Source organism: Dermacentor silvarum, chromosome 1 (assembly GCF_013339745.2).
Source record: "Dermacentor silvarum isolate Dsil-2018 chromosome 1, BIME_Dsil_1.4, whole genome shotgun sequence".
NCBI lineage: Eukaryota > Metazoa > Arthropoda > Arachnida > Ixodida > Ixodidae > Dermacentor > Dermacentor silvarum.
The window spans coordinates 313,349,065-313,365,736 of NC_051154.1; the positions used below are offsets into that span (position 1 = coordinate 313,349,065).

General features: G+C 45.6%; 1 protein-coding gene across 1 annotated transcript; it reads left to right on the forward strand.

The window, feature by feature from the left end:
• Positions 1–15,858: 15,858 nt before the first annotated feature.
• Positions 15,859–16,368, forward strand: LOC119442361 (uncharacterized). Its single transcript, XM_037707214.1, has one exon. The coding sequence runs from the start codon at positions 15,859–15,861 to the stop codon at positions 16,366–16,368; it is 510 nt and encodes a 169-aa protein (XP_037563142.1).
• The last annotated feature ends 304 nt before the right edge of the window (positions 16,369–16,672 follow it).

The window sequence follows — 16,672 nt, forward strand, 5'->3', positions numbered from 1 at the left end:
GCCAGTAACATTGCAAGAGACGCCCAGGTGGACCAATTGGCAACACCGGATTCGTTGCGTGTGCTGGCATCGCTGTCCAAATGAAATAAACAAAAGTGGCTACGACATCCAGGTTCAGGTCGGCTCTGTCGCTTGGTGCTGCGCTCACGTTTCTCGTTTTTGGCGTCGAATCAAGGCCTTTAGTCGAAGCCGAAAGGGTCCTTGCAGCCGATCACCTTATTTAGATTGGTCTCATGGACTTCAGCGACGAAACCGCGGAAATAGTTGCGCTGTGCGTGGAAACGACCGGCCTGCCGAGCGAGCCGCATAAGATTTTTTTAAAAGACAAAGAGCCTTTCAAGCGAGCCAGAGTTTAAAAAAATGGAAGTGTTTGTAACGGGCCTCCGGAAGGTGGAAGCACTTCGCGGCGTTGCTCCACTGGTACGATACTTGACTGTTTTCGACCTTCATAGGCAACTCCGCACTGCGACTCGTGTTGCAGTATATCACATATAGCATTCCACAATATATAGACAGTAACGTCTGTCGTGCTTTCAGAAATTAAATACGGATATTCAGCAGTGATAAAACGAGGCTAAAAACTGAAAAGTCACCTGGTCAGTGTGACTTGGGATAAAAACAAACGAGAGTTCTGTTGGTGAGTCGGGGAGCTCGTTTCTTTTTATAGTTAGCTGATACGTGTGATAAGGTCGTCTGCGTCCAATGACTGCCGCTTGTTCGTGCTCGCCGTACACATTGTTTGAGTACGTAGGGCCCGGGCTTGGGAACGCAGCAGACACCTGCCGCCCGTAGAAATCCTCAAACCCGGTGAAACGAGAGAAGTGAAAACAACTAGTCAGATCAAGTTGAGTTTCTTCCAAAAGGTTTACAAAATTTAGCGAGGGTTTTCTTTGGCAAAGTCAGTTGTATAAGTGTAAATGCGTGACTTGGAAATGAATTGAACCGTTTGTAATGAAATTTAGCTGTGTGCACAGTGTCGGAAAGCGAACTAGTGGCGCTGGGCGCAGGTCAAACACTGCAAAGCTGGAACGAGCGCTGTTTGCTGTTGCTTCTAAATTTCTTGCAAGCAAATAAACTGACAACTCAGCGCGTTGAATGAGAAAACGGCATCTTCTGCTTGTACCACTAAACTAAAGCATGCTATGAAAACGATGTGACGCTTCGCGGCATAACATGTGTCATGATCAACTTCAAACCTTCCGATGCAGTTATCGTTGCTGCTACCGCGCCTGCAGACAAAAGTACATTAGCGAGAATGTTCCTGCTGCTTAAAGCATTAGTAACACTATAATGCTGGCTCCGAAAACTACAAGTGGAGAAAAACCAAAAGAAGCTTAGGCGTACATCCCCGCATTTTATCAGAGCGCCTGCCTGAAGAAAAACATTCCACGATTTGAAACACTAGCAAGATATTTAGAATAAATAAAAACAAAGGAATGCTGCACTCGCCAGGAAGAAAGAAGTCATCCAGAGTGAAATGTTTTGAACAAACCGGTATAGTATCCGTCACCTTTTCCCAATGCGGAAGTTTCTAATCCAAGTCGTCCTCCGATGCACGTCCATCTGCTTCTTTTGGGAAAAGATGAAATCCTACATTGCTGTCTTTCCAAAGCGATGACATGCACAGTCAACACAAGTCTTTCGACGTCCGTTTTTTTTTTTTTTTGCAATTTACGGCCTTGTGCGCGGTGGCACCACGACTATTTGAGAACTACGAGACATTCAGCGCTTACCGTATAGAAGACCCTCTTTCGCTTCAAGCTTGAACCTGGATCGGCTGTTTCTCGGCGCGGCCGCTAGGTGTCGAGGATTTACATGGATTCGCGTATGGCCGACCTTTATCGGCAGACTAAACACGCCTGCTGCTATTCAATCTAACGCCATCGCGCTAACCACATTGCGCTCCATCGCTTGCCCAGACATGCATGACACGACTTATTAACGACGGGCACCGCCCATTTCAAAGCAAAAATAAAGAAGTCTGTCTAGTTATTGCCAGGGATACCCCGCGCGTTTTGAATTGACATTTATCGAATTATTCGTTGAATTTACAAGGTGCATCTTTGTTCTGGTTACTGCCTGCTTTCTCCCTCCGGAGCGCATGCAGATACCGGATGGATGGATGGATGAGGCTGAACCCTTTAAATCGGGCGGTGGCATACTCCACCTAGCCATGACTATTAACATATTTTGTACTTTGTGGTGGGTGAAATTTCACCCCTGCCTTGATTTTAGCCACCAATCAGATAACCTCCGTTTGGTTATTTCTACCCGCTTAAAGTCTATTTTGCCTTCACTGTCCCTAAACCCCAATGCTTTGAAAAAATCAGCCCCGTTGCTTTGCACTGTAGGGTTAAGCCCTTTGCAGAAAAGTTTGAGGTGTTCAGCCGTTTCCTCTTCTTCTCCACACGCACCGCACAACGTGGCTATACCTTGGTACTTGACACGGTACATCTTAGTCCGCAATACTCCCGTCCTGGCTTCAAACAACAAAGAGCTTCCCCTAGAATCATCATAGATATTTTCTTTCGCAATTTCTTGCTTGAAAGTTCTGTATGTTCCCAGTGCTGATTTCGTCTGCATCCCTGTTTTCCACAGACCCCTCTCTGTTTCCTTAACCTTTTTCTTAACCGCTGTTTCCTGGTTTGCACCCCTCCTGCAGTCCAAATATTTGATTGACAGCTTTCTGGTCAGCTTCCTCCATTTTGTATCAACATTGCTCGTGTACAAATAACTGAAAACTCAACCTTGGCCACCGCTTTTCTGCCATTTCTCTCAATCGCTCCTCAAATTCTATCTTGCTGCTGGCTTCCCTGCCCTCAAATGACGTCCATCCCGTGTCACCCTGTACCCCCTGATTTGGTGTATTTCCGTGTGCTCCCAGAGCAAGTCTATATACCCCTCGCTGCTTACCTTCCAACCTTGCTCGAACCTCTGATCTCATGCATAGGACCGCATTGCCGAAAGTCAAACTAGGGATCCATCACCCCTTTCCAAATGCCTCTCACCACTTCGTACCTGTTGTAATTCCACAGTGCCCTATGTTTCATCACAGCTGCATTTCTGCTACCTTTAGCCGTTACATATTTTTCATGTTCCGTTAGGTACTCAGCCCCATGGTTTATCCACACTCCAAGATATTTGTACTTATCCACCACCTCCAGCGTAACCTCCTGTATCCTTTGCTCGCTGCCCTGATTATCATTAATAATCGTGACTGCCGATTTTTCTTTACTAAACTTCAAACCTAAGCTATCTCCCTCTTTACCACAGATGTCCACTAATCTTTGATAGTCTTCCTTGCTTTCAGCCATAAGTACAATGTCATCTGCGTACATCAGTCCTGGCAATGACTGTTTAATCCATTCTCCTTGCTTGAAAAAGGAAAGGTTGAAGCCAAGTCCACTCCTCTCTAATTTTTCTTTAATCCTTGTAAATACAGCATGAACAACAGAGGTGACAGAGGGCACCCCTGCCTAAGCCCCTGCTGTATCTCTATAGGCCAAGATACCTTGTTTTCCCATTTTATAAGCACCTTGTTACTTTTATAGATATCTTTTAAAAGATTACTTACTCCATCTTCCACATCTAGAGTGCCCAGTATGTCCCACAATTCCTTTTGGATTACACTGTCATAGGCTCCCTTGATATCCAGAAATGCGAGCCATAGGAGCCGTGTTCCTTTTCTGCTATTTCAATACACTGCGTCAATGAGAACAGATTATCTTGTAACTTTCTTTGTTTCCGGAACCCATTTTGTAGTTCTCCCCGCACCTCCTCGCTCTCCACTCATGTCTGCAGTCTTTCCGTTATAATCTGCATCACCACCCTGTAGACCACTGACGTCACTGTTATGGGACGGTAGTTGTGTATGTCGGCTTTGTCCCCCTTTCCCTTATATATCATGCTCATCCTGCTCAGTCTCCACCCGTCGGGGGCTTTATCGTCCATTATCATTTTGCTCACTGCCTCTCTTAATGCTTTCTTAGGTTTTGGGCCTAATGTCTTTATTAACATAATTGGGATGTCATAGGGACCTGCCGACGTCCTACTAGGAACCCTCTTCTCTGCACTTTCCCACTCGCTTTGTGCAAGTGGGGCCACTGCACTAACTAGTCTATCCTCACCTAATTGAGCACATGCAATGTTTCGTTCTTTAAATTTTTCTGTCATCATTGTTCTATGTTCCATTGCCTCATCTCCTTCTAGTTGAGCACCTTGAGCTGTAACTATAAACCTCTGCTCTAGGCTAGTCTTATTACTCAAGGAGTTGAGATGTTTCCAAAATTTCTTCCCTGCTTTTCTATCCTCTTTGTTTACTTCTGACAACCACTGGGTCCCCTTTCTTCTAATCTTCTCATTGATCAAATGGGATGCTTCTCTTCTACAGTTTAAGAAGTTATTCCATTTTCCGCCTACATCAGATTCTGGTTCATTCCTCCGCTTTGAATATCTGGGTTCCCTGGATGCTTCCTGACTTTTCTCTATGGCCTTCTTAACCTCCTCATCCCACCAGCTCTTGGGTTTACGTCTTCTGTTCCCTTTTGGCCTGACTCGTACCTTAGCAAGCTCTAGCTCAAATAGCCCTGTCAATTTGCATATGTCCATTCTGTTTTTGTATCCTCTGAAATTACTTCCTCAATTTGTTGGGTTGCTATTTCAAGCTGCTTTTCCGAGTAAAATATCCAACCTGGTTGTTCATCTTGCCTCCTACCTACTTTCATTTTTCTTCTAAAACTCACCTTAGTACGTTTGTGATCACTACCTAGACTTCTGGAGCCAAATTCATCTATGTTCATTACCTTTAGCCTATCGTGCATCCTATGTGACATTAGTGCATAATCTATCGTCGACTGCAGGCTCCCTACCTCCCATGTTATGTGCCCTTCACAATTCTCAGTACTGTTGCATACAACTAAGTCATCCATTTCACACATATCCAGCATCATGTTGCCTGTTGAGTCTGTGCACCCGTCCATGTCTTCTATGTGTGCGTTCATATCTCCTAGTACAATAATCTCGCACCCTCCTCCTAGCTCATTAATGTCACTTGATATGCATTCCAGCATTTTGTTTGTTTTCCTCTTTGGCATTTGCTCCTGTCCACAGGTATACAAAGCCAAGGAGTGTCTGCTGTCCTGCAACTTTCTCTTTTAGCTATAAATGCTCCTTGCATTCCTGTTTGACCCTTTGCCAATTCATACCTTTATGAATGAATGAACCAATTCCACCCCCTTTTCTGCTGCCCCCTGTTCTATTGCAATATTCCCATGCATAGTCAGGATTACAGGGTGGTTGGTCCATGTCCCTAAGATGTGTCTCCACAAACCCGTGTACCATCAGCTTTTCCTGCCTTAGTTGCTCGTCTATCTCCTCGCACTTCAGCCTATTCCTGCCACCTTGCATGTTATTGTACCCTATGTCAGAATAACCTTGTCCCTGGTGCTTACGTCTATTTCTTCTCCTACCAATTCTACGTTTCTTGAATCTTGGGGCCTCTCTGGGTCCGTCTTTGTCTACACTGGTGGTCTTAGGGCTCTGGATCCCCCCAAAAAAGCCGTAGCTTGGCGCCCTATCCTACTACCTACCCTCTCACCCTGTGGCACCACTGTAGTGAATGCCATCCTGGGCAAAAGGGTGGGAGCCAGACTCGTGCACTTCCCGGTTTACGTCCATTACGCCGTACCCAAGTGGTTGGCTCAGACCCCTAATGACCCGGTTAGCCTCAACCACACTCCGTTCCATCCCGCTAGCCTGGCCCTGGACATCTGGGATTGTGCATATGGTCACATGCACATTCGCAGAGGCTGCAGAAGAAGAGCGCTGCATACGTTTGCGCCGGCACGTGCAGAAATTAGTATTGGTTCGCTTTAGTTAAGGGGAAAACCGCTCTACGTTGAAATCAAATTTAACGCACGCGCGCACCCATACACGCACGCAGTCACTAACACAATTGTTCACTGTTGAGCCAGTTGGTGCAGCATGTTGTATTGTTGAGCGGAAAAAGGACGGGACCAAACAAAGCGGACCGGACAGACGCTCTGTCCTGTCCACTTCGTCCTGTTCTGTCCACTTCATTTCGTCCCGCCATTTTTCCGCGCATCAATGCAACAAACGCAACTTTTGCTCAAATGTTCAGAGCCGCAGCACTTTGAAACACATCGGTACGAGACTGGCGGGGCCTCTTTGACAATGACGATTCAAATTCCGTTGCGTGGTCTCTTGCTGCCGATTTTAGTACCTGGTTTACTAGATTCGTGCTCATCGTGGCCCGCTCAGTTTTCGTATTGCATAAAATATCGTTATTTTATATTAGTATACCATCATTTCGCGTTTTCGGGCATTACAGTAGGGGGGCAATTACCTAATGAAAACACACGAAGTATGCACCACATACATGAGTGAGTATCAGAGAGAGAAAGAGAGAGAGAGAAAAAAAAGGTGTACAGTTAGCACAGTCGGCAGAATTACCATGTCAAAGAAAAGGCGGAAACTATAGAATTCAATGACTGGTAAAGACAAGTAAAGGTAATGTGGTACCTATCCTGGAGGTATCCAACCTGACAAAATGAGAACACTAAAACAACACTGGTAAGGTGCTAAGCGAAAAAGAAACATACACTGATTATGGCATATAAAAATTCTATTGATAACATTTGCGTGGAAGCAGATGAAAAAAAACGCACAATAAAAGAAAAATATCCATAGGCTAAACTGCAATCTACAAATGGCGAAGCAGAAGATCCGAAAATGTGTTGGCTGATACTGCTGTTACTGCCTGCACGACGTCTGTAGGCAGCAAATATCACAACTTGATAGTGGGCGAAAAAAAAAAGATTGCTCATGTGTTGTTGTGCGTGCAACAATTTATTTTATCTTGAAGGGGTGGTCGTTGTGTTTTGACAGGTAAGTTGGTGGCTGCAGATATTTCTCTTTATCGAGGACTGCTCGATTCAGTAGAATATTTTTAATGAATGTGATGGAAAAATGCTTTCGCGTCACATTCATTGAATTACCACCCAATAAGAAAGCCCGCAGTCTTTCACGCGAGAGCAATGTTGCCAGTATACTGCTATATTGCATGCTACGTGGGCCATGCCGCTGTTTGCGCAGCAGTATTAAAGAAACCTTCGGGTGTTGGTTTCATGGAATAATATGCAAAGTAGGCGATCGTCTAATTAAATAATTTGTCAGCCCATGACACAGCGTCCAAGACCACTCATCTTTCCAGTGGTGCTTATTTATTTATTTGACAATATTGCAATCAGCAGTCGGCAATCAGCAGGAAGGACACGTACTTAAGTATTGCCATACAGGAAATAGCGAAAAGAAAAAAAATATCTTATATGAGAAATAGGCTAAATACTTAAGATGTTGTTAAACCCTCAATAGATACGAATAGTATGACACGTACATGTAACACGAAACTCAGTGCTACTAAAAATGTACATTCATACCAATACTAAAGTCTGTCTATAACGCATGTGGAACTACAAATAGCTAATGATGGAAATTTAGCAGCTCTAGTGAAGACGAGCGTACCATCAGGTACGCGAAAAAAAAAACACAAAAAAGCAAAGTAAAGATGCAAAGCAAGGAACAAACGGAAGAAAAAAACACTAACTACTTCGATGCGCCCAACCACATTATCGCAAAGTAAGCAAAACCAGGAATAGAGCATGAATGACACGGAATCAAGAACCGGATTGACAAAGCTTTTCGTTCGCAAGTGCTGTTTTCCATGGGTTGGTCGCCTTGGCTAATAATATGTCCAGCATCATGACTGGTTGGCAACTCGTGTTATACTAACAGTTCTAGCATAAGGACTTCCTTTTTGTGTGAGTAAAGGCGCAAATTATTTGAAGTCCAATAAAAAAAAATGTCACAGTTTCGCCCTAAGGGCGAAGCAGTGAATGCGATAGCAACACAGCAATGTGATTCGAAGTAAGGTGAGCGGCTTTGGTAGCAATATGAATTGTAGTAAACATGAGCTGATTAAGTAAGCAGGTGTGCTGCGGCGTAAGTAGACCGACATGAAGAGAGACTCGATGACCACGAGGAGGCGCGTGTGAAACGGTGGTGTTGATGAAAAGCGCTTCCCGTGGGCAGCGCGTGCGAAGGGACACACCTGTAGCGCTGCACTGCCGACCCGGGCAGCATTGCATGTGTAGCGTGCGTTGGAAAATGTGGCCCGACTATTACTAACTGATTGAACAAGCGTGGTGTGAGCGCGCACAAACAAACATGAATAGATCACACTGGATGACTGCAGACAACGACTGTCAAAACGCTGGCAGCAAGCGCATATATACGCCGCAGCAGCGGGCGAAGGTACGTGCGGTCTATCGTTTCAACGGAAACTGAGCGGCGAATGCACGGCGCAAAAAGGTCAGAGCCGTGTGGAGATAAGAGACGGTGTGGACGAGCGACGAGCGCGGTTGTTGGCAGCGTAGAAGTGCGCCCCCCCCCCCTCCCCGCGCTCCCTCCGGCGCTGGCTTCCCGCTTCCTTGCTTGCGCGTGGGTGATTGAGTGCGTTCGCTCTCCGTCGCGCGTCCCCGTACGCTTCCGCTCGGGCATACGGCGCGCGGCGAAGATTTTATCTATAGGGAACCTCACGGCGACGGCGACGGCGACGGCAGAAATCCGGTAGAAGTGTCCATATAATTGCCATCGCAATAAAAACAAATATAAGAAGCTGAGTTATGGAGATTGCCAGCCTAATTCTGCTTCATGAAAGATTTTATTGCGATAGCAATTATATGGACACTTCTACCGGATTTCTGCCGTCGCCGTCGTCGTCGCCGTCGCCATCGCCGTGAGATTCCCTATAGATAAAATCTTCGCCGCGCGCCGTATGCCCGAGCGGAAGCGTGCGGGGACGCGCGACGGAGAGCGAACGCACTCAATCACCCACGCGCAAGCAAGGAAGCGGGAAGCCAGCGCCGGAGGGAGCGTGGGGGGGGGGGGCGCACTTCTACGCTGCCAACAACCGCGCTCGTCGCTCGTCCACACCGTCTCTTATCTCCACACGGCTCTGACCTTTTCGCGCCGTGCATTCGCCGCTCAGTTTCCGTTGAAGCGATAGACCGCACGTACCTTCGCCCGCTGCTGCGGCGTATATATGCGCTTGCTGCCAGCGTTTTGACAGTCGTTGTCTAAAGGTCATCCAGTGTGATCTATTCATGTTTGTTTGTGCGCGCTCACACCACGCTTGTTCTATCAGTTAGTAATAGTCGGGCCACATTTTCCAACGCACGCTACACATGCAATGCTGCCCGGGTCGGCAGTGCAGCGCTACAGGTGTGTCCCTTCGCACGCGCTGCCCACGGGAAGCGCTTTTCATCAACACCACTGTTTCACACGCGCCTCCTCGTGGTCATCGAATCTCTCTTCATGTCGGTCTACTTACGCCGCAGCACACCTGCTTACTTAATCAGCTCATGTTTACTACAATTCATATTGCTACCAAAGCCGCTCACCTTACTTCGTATGACATTGCTGTGTTGCTATCGCATTCACTGCTTCGCCCTTAGGGCGAAACTGTGACATTTTTTTTCTCGAGTAGTGATAATAAAGTACTTAAAGGCTCCGAGTATTGTTACAGAAGCTCCCAATTTATTCGATTCAGCAGTTTATCCATTTATACTAATTTATTCCGCTCCAATCAGAGAAGCAGCAGGGAGTGTGGTTGGCCGCGCCTCCGGCCGCGGTAGCACCCTAATCTTAACAGTACGTCGTATAAGCGCTTCCGGCTTCCTTGGTCGGCGTTCTGTAAACACTAATATTAAAGGGAGCGCGAGTAACTATTTTCACCAGCCGTGGTGGCTCGGTGATTGAGGTGTTGCACTGCTCAAAACCAGCTTGCGGGTTCGATTCGCGGCCGCGGTGGCTGCATTCCCATAGACGCCGGAGGCAAGAACAGCTAGTGTACCCTGCTTTGCGTGCTGGTTAAGAGGAAGCTTTAGCTTGGGATCCCCTATCTAAGTACATGGGAAGGTAGAAGTCGTTTTTTTTTGTTATCTCGGCAACCGCTGCACCGAATTTGATGAGGTTTGTTTCATTAAAAAAAAAGACAACCTTGAGCTGTAGGAAGTGTATATTTTTATTCTGCTGCCAAGTATCGAGTTTACAACTCTGTAACTCCGTAATAAAAAAAAACGAAATCACAATTTTGTAAAATGCACCTAACAATACAGCTATAGTGGTAAATCAATGAGTATTGTACGCAGTTCTCAAGTACACCATTAATTTCTGTCTTTTGATAAACCCTCGTAGACGTCATAATTGTTTCACGTAAGCTGTAAATTCATACTAAATTCATACTGTAAGTTCATAAATCACATTTGTCCGCTTGAGATATTCTTACAGAAGCGATTGACAGAACTGAGACATATCTGTTCTTGGCGCCGAGTTACGGATTTGTAAACTTGGTGCTCCTATTTTCTTTTACTTTTTACAAATTTTGAAGTGAAATGCGTTTAAACTCTGCCAGAGGGGGCTGGTCTCTTGCTAAAGGAGAGATACGGGAAGCGATCGATGAACGACAGAAAGCATCATGAGAGCATAGACAGGCAAAAAAAAAGCAAAATTGCCGCTGGTTGAAGTAGACAGAAAATGGGAAATATACTAGGAGAAAAAACCTCTGGTTCAAATACTGATTCAAACCAAGATAAACGGTAAAAGTGAACGTGGATAGTCATAAATACTTAAGAAAAAGAAGGCCGCACCTAGAATATTTTGGAACCACATTAACTTATTAGGCAGTAAGTCTGTAACAATACAACAACATATCATAGACGATGATGGAAACAAACTGGAATGGGATGCGGCATTAAATTACATGCAAAAAATAACAGCCTAATAATTTCAAGGCAATGACGACGTGGTTTTCGAGAGAAAAAACAAACAGAGAATGAACGAAAACCAGACGGAAAAGGAGTTGGTGCTGAGTAATTTCAACTGGAAGAAAGCTGAAGAGAAAATTCATAAGCGCACAGACACAGGGTTAGACGAGGTTGCCGTTAGGCTGATTAATGAGCTAGGACCAAAAAGTAAGGAAGCTCTGTTGAAAGCAGTAGAAGAAAGCTTACAAGATAGCGAATACCAGAGGTAGAATGAATTTAGTTTATAAATGTAAGGGGAAAAATAGAATTCGCTCATATAGACCGTTGACCATCGGTAATATACAGGTTAGCAATGCGGGTGATTAAATTAAAACTGGAAGCATGGGCAGAGCATAATGGCATACTGGGAGAACTTCAGAATTTCTTCAGAGTCTATAGGCGCCTGGATGATAACATATTTGTTCTTACTCAGTGTGTTGAAATATTCAAAGAAAGGAGACCATCGCATGTGGCTTTTTTAGACGTTACCGGAGCTCATGACAACGTAGTATGCTGGAAGCGGAAGGCTTAGGCAATGGCTGTAAACCGGTTTTGAGAGAGATTTACCTAGAAAATACCGTTTGCGTTGAATAGAAAGGGATAAGGAGCGAGGAGAAATTTGATATTATTAAGAGACTTAGACAGGGATGCGCTTTATCCCAGGTGCTGTTTAGGATTTACATGGTAAGGATGAAAAGGGCGTTAGAGCGAATCAATATCGGGTTTAATCTCTCATACCAACAGGCGGGCATATCTAAACCATTCAGATATCATATGAACAGTATTTAAAAATACAGACATTTTATGCAGGATTTTATTACAAATTGCAAAATAGGTGGCAGGATACAGAAAACAACAAGGACGATCTATATTGCTCTGCCAATTGAGATGAGGTATGCAATGAAAGTAGTGCAAGCCACGTTCGGGAACCAGACCTAGACCCCATCTCTTGAAAGGTCAGAAATTTCTAACGAAAATATCGCCGAGCAAATGATACAACAGGATTGTAATGCAAGAACCGACTATCATTGGAGGAGAAGCCAGCAGTTTGTTGAATGCTTCAACTACCACTGAACCAAATGCTTAATGTTTTAGTTATGAATGCCTGCATTCTTCGTAAAATATCAAGTATAGATCTGCATCAATATTGTATTTTCATCGCGCGCTCCTCTAAAAGCAGCACTAAAGTCCGTCCCCGTTACTTGATGAAGTCATGCTGCACACTTCAATAGAAAAAACACCTCCCAGCAAAGAATATTTCCCACTGAAATGCTAATTTTGCTACCAGAAGGTTATGCGGGTTTGCGTACAGTTTCGTTTGACCCTTCGCTGCAAGACATTTTGTTTTTGCAAGCTCCAAAACATATCATATACATTCGATGACCTACATCAGGTTTTGCTCCCACAAAGGCCCAGTGTGCTTTATAAAGTACACTATCGTAGCACTGCAAAGAATAAAGCGCGACTCAAGAAACTTTCACAATGTATTTATAGTGTGGAAATATCATCTCATACAAAAAACCAACAAAATGTGACTGGTGGATTTTTCTTTGGCCTAATGGGTTAAATAGGTGAGTGGATTTCTCTTCAAGTACGTTACAAAGAGCGCACGACCTATTCATTTACCCGATACTTTCAGCGAGTTCATGGCATATAGAACAAGACTGCAAAATACCCTAAAAGAATATTCAGGCGGACAGTGACAAACTTTAGCGACTACGTGTTACGGCATGTCAGCGTAAGTACGTTGCGCTTTTTGAAACCAAGTGTGAGATGGGTCTTAATTTAGGTTTAGTTTTTTTATAGTACACGAAAGGGCTAGCCAGCGTGTTGGACGAATGCCTTATTGTCTATGGTCGTCTTTTCGGAATGTATTTGTTTTTGCTGGGGCTGCGAGAAATAAAAGGAAGTGTGCGTGAGTTCTCACCAAAGCTCACTCAGCGACGTTAGCTCTTAGCGGCGATCATGTGTTTAGTTTCTTGACCTGACCCGCAGGTGCGGTGTTTTTCTGTTGTATTATATTTTATGTCATTTTTTTAGTGATATGCTGGGATATGAAGCCGCCGAATATGAGGGCACATGGCACACAGTATTGATTTAGTTGCTTCGTTTGCCATGGTTCGAGTGTTTTAGTGCGTTAAATATTTTGCCAGGCCACTGACTACGTCGTTTCATATTGAAAATAGTTAGCGGGAACACTGGACTGCGTTGCTTGGTGTACTATCTACACATTTTAAAAATACAGTGGAGAAGATGCTAGTACACATGCCGCGAAGACCTGCTGCCATCACGCTCGTGGCCACAAAGAATTGCTGGCCTATCGTCTGCTAGCCTCACTTCCTGACTATGACGAAGAATGACTAACTGTATGAATGACGGACCGCAAGAATGAGAAATGAATTAATAAAATTTGCATAAACTTGACTGCAAGAATACGTTTAGTAAAAGTAAAAAGGCAGCATGTGTCATTGTTTCACGTAACCAATATTTTACAGTTAACTTAATGCGTCCACTGCTCTACATTATCAAGACCATTTTCTACCTTGAGCCATGTTGCTTGATATTATTAGAAAAATAGCTGCAGTGTGATTGGTTTGCGATGCATGGTCAATCGAATGGTCGGATAAGTGCTGTATATGGTAAATGCTGTAAATACCTGGTAATGAAGTATAAATTCTGATTTTTCTTCCGTTTCTGCTGTTCAACGTTACAGTAGACGAGACGTAAAGCATACGACACAGGAGAGTTGGAATTACATCAGGCTCACGATGAATATAGTTTTGCCTTTCATGCCCTGAGCGCCTGTGCAGAATTGTCGGCGCTGATACCAAATCGGTCCAGGAAAAGCGCTGAGAGTAAGAGATCTTGAGGTAAACTTTTATGGGCTCCTCCATCCAAAGAGTGAACACGTTAGCAGTTGCCGCACTCTGAGGATCATGTAGGCACCCCGCGTGGCCGTGCGTCGCACTGACGCCCTGACGCCTGGAAGCCTGTCATGCCGGACTTCTTGTCGGCTGCTACGTTTTCAATGCACCTTGCCTGCGATTGCGGGAAACTTCGCTTTCAGTCTTATATTTCAGTTGCAAGAATGCCAGCTTCGCGTTTATGCAGCGATATACTATGTGTTCCTTGCCTTTCTAACAGCGAAGCTGTTTAAGCCAGCCGTAATTTGTGCGTGTGCCACGAAATTATCATCATCAACATTGGCTCGAGCGTCGTCTTCTTCTTCCGCAGTTTAAGCCAGCCGTAATTTGTGCGTGTGCCACGAAGTTATCATCATCAACATTGGCTCGAGCGTTTTCTTCCGCAGTTTAAGCTATCCGGAATTTGTGTGTGTGCCACGAAACTGCCGCGCCGTAGCTATGGCAACCAGGCGACGCCACACAGACACGGCTCCGCCGAGCTCCCGCCAGCTGCGCGCTACTGCGCATGCGCCGTGACGCATGGAGCACATATCGTAATTCGGCCTGTTGAGGTGGAGTACTTGAAGAAGTGGACTTCACTTGGGCGACCAATCGCAATGTCCAGGTGGCTAATTAATACGATTCACTGAATAACTTCCTAATTATTCTCTTTAGGGCACATGTTCCAATTCCGAAATTAAGGCCAAGAAGTAATCAAGTCATTGCTCCGTAGCATAAATTTGAAGACTAGCGCTACTTTCAAGACATCAGTCTCCGAAACCTGCTAAAGAATGCATTGGCGTTACAATAAAGTCACCCTACACCGTTGCATGCGCGCATTCGGGAAGCTATAAGCTGGAACTCCCCATGAATTTCATTGCAGACTTTAAGGTAGGATATCTCAAAAGTCTCGAAAGGCATGGGATAGGGTCACCTGGCGCAAAACAGCGGTAATGTGAGATCGCTGGGATTGTCAGCCTTTGTCAATTGCTGCAGACATAAATCGGTTGATAACAATAATGCTAATAATGATCGATGATCATCATCAACTCGAAAGTGGTGCTAGATTTACTGCTTCCGCTAAACAAGCATCACTTCTCCACAGATCGGCTTCGGTTCCGCAATTTTAATGTGTGCCCCAAAGTGAATAGTAAGATAGTTTAGAAGAGATATAAGAAAGAAAGTCATGAGAGGATGCGGATTTTAGTTCATAATATCACATCCTAACTGGCTGCATGGTTTAAAAAATGTTCCAACCATCATTGCACACACTGTTTGGAAATATTGTCATTAGTAGGTGACATGCATCGAAACAAAAGCAACAATACAACCAAGACAGTGGAAGGATGATAGATATACACCTGCAGCTGGATGGGTGGAGCCCCACATAGGATCTTTTGCTTTCTTTGTCTTCATTGACTGTTGGAACCTTCAAAATGAAGCAATAGACATTCTGAATGTGTCTTTTTATATGACTAACAATTTTTTAAAAAGAAAACTACAGGTGCCTCAATTAACCTGAAGTTCACGGATAATCTATAGCTTAGTGCATACTGACAACAATCATGATGATAACAACGTATTTATAAAATGAAGCTTGTCAGGGCAATGTTCTATATAGGCTTCTACATTTTTTAAACAAACAGCGACCACCAACACGGAGTAGTACCTATGTTGTGTGTGTTTGTTGTGTGTGTGCGTGCGTGTGTGCGCGTGTGTGCGTTTGTGTGTCTGTTGTGTACGTGTCGTGTGTGTGTGGGTGCCTGCACATTTTGTCCCATGGCGAGAGCTGCTTGTTTCAAAGCGTATATGGTGCCACTGACTGGTCGCGTACTAATATTCGGCAGTTACCTCAAAATAAATAGTCATTTGACTGGTATAATAAAAAATTATTGTAGTGGCTTCACACAGGGGACTGCCGCGTAACCACCGACCAAGGACGACAGTTCGAGTCGCACATTTTCAGGCTCCTCGGGCTGACCATCGGTTTTGAACGCTTGAGGACCACCAGTTACCACCCCTGCGCCAACTGAATGATCGAGCGTTTCCACCGACAGTTCAAAGCAGTCATTATGTGCCACCCGGACTCAACCTGGCTCGACGCCATCCCAGCCGTCATCCTCGGTCTTGGCGCCACCTTCAAGCCGGACATCCACGCTACACCAGCAGAGCTCGCCTACGGGGAACCACTCCGTCTCCCAGGTGAATTTCTCGCTGCACTGCCTTCCAGCACTACGACGTCAGATCCCACCGACTTGGTCGCCCGGCTCCGACGCACCATCGCTGCCTTACGCCCGTCACCTGCAGCCCACCACTGCAAGCCTACACCTTTCGTGTTCAAGCAGCTAGCATCGTGCACGCACGCTTTCCTCCGTGACGAGACCGTCCGCAGGCCTTTCCAGCCACCCTACAGCGGACCATACCTTGTCGTCCATCGCGCCGACAAAAACTTCACTCTGCGCCAGAACGGGAACGACGTCCGCGTCTCGATTGACCGGCTCAATCCCGCATACATCGCTGCGAACGAACCGGGCAGCGCCACTCCATCCACAGGCATCTATCCGCAGCCACCGACGTCGTAGCCCGCTCTGGTCACGACACGCTCTGGACGTCTGGTACGCCTCCCAGATTTCTACAGACCCTGAGGGCTCTACACTCCGCGTGATGTGGCGACACACTGCGCACAAACCCGCGCAGCCTCCGCTTCGCCACTTGCTAGCCCGGCGTGACACGGCTGCATGCTGCACCACGCCTCCGATAAGGGACAGCACCACCGCAGCGTCACCGGAGACTTACGTCACCGACGGTGGCTATAAAACCTAGCTGCCAAGCTCGAGAGGCTTCCTTCCTTCGCTAACCGTTCGAGCGCAGCGGCGGTATGCTCGC

Bases quoted from the DNA above. Each gene is read 5' to 3' on its own strand.
- LOC119442361 (XM_037707214.1), top strand. From the start codon at position 15,859: ATGTGCCACCCGGACTCAACCTGGCTCGACGCCATCCCAGCCGTCATC.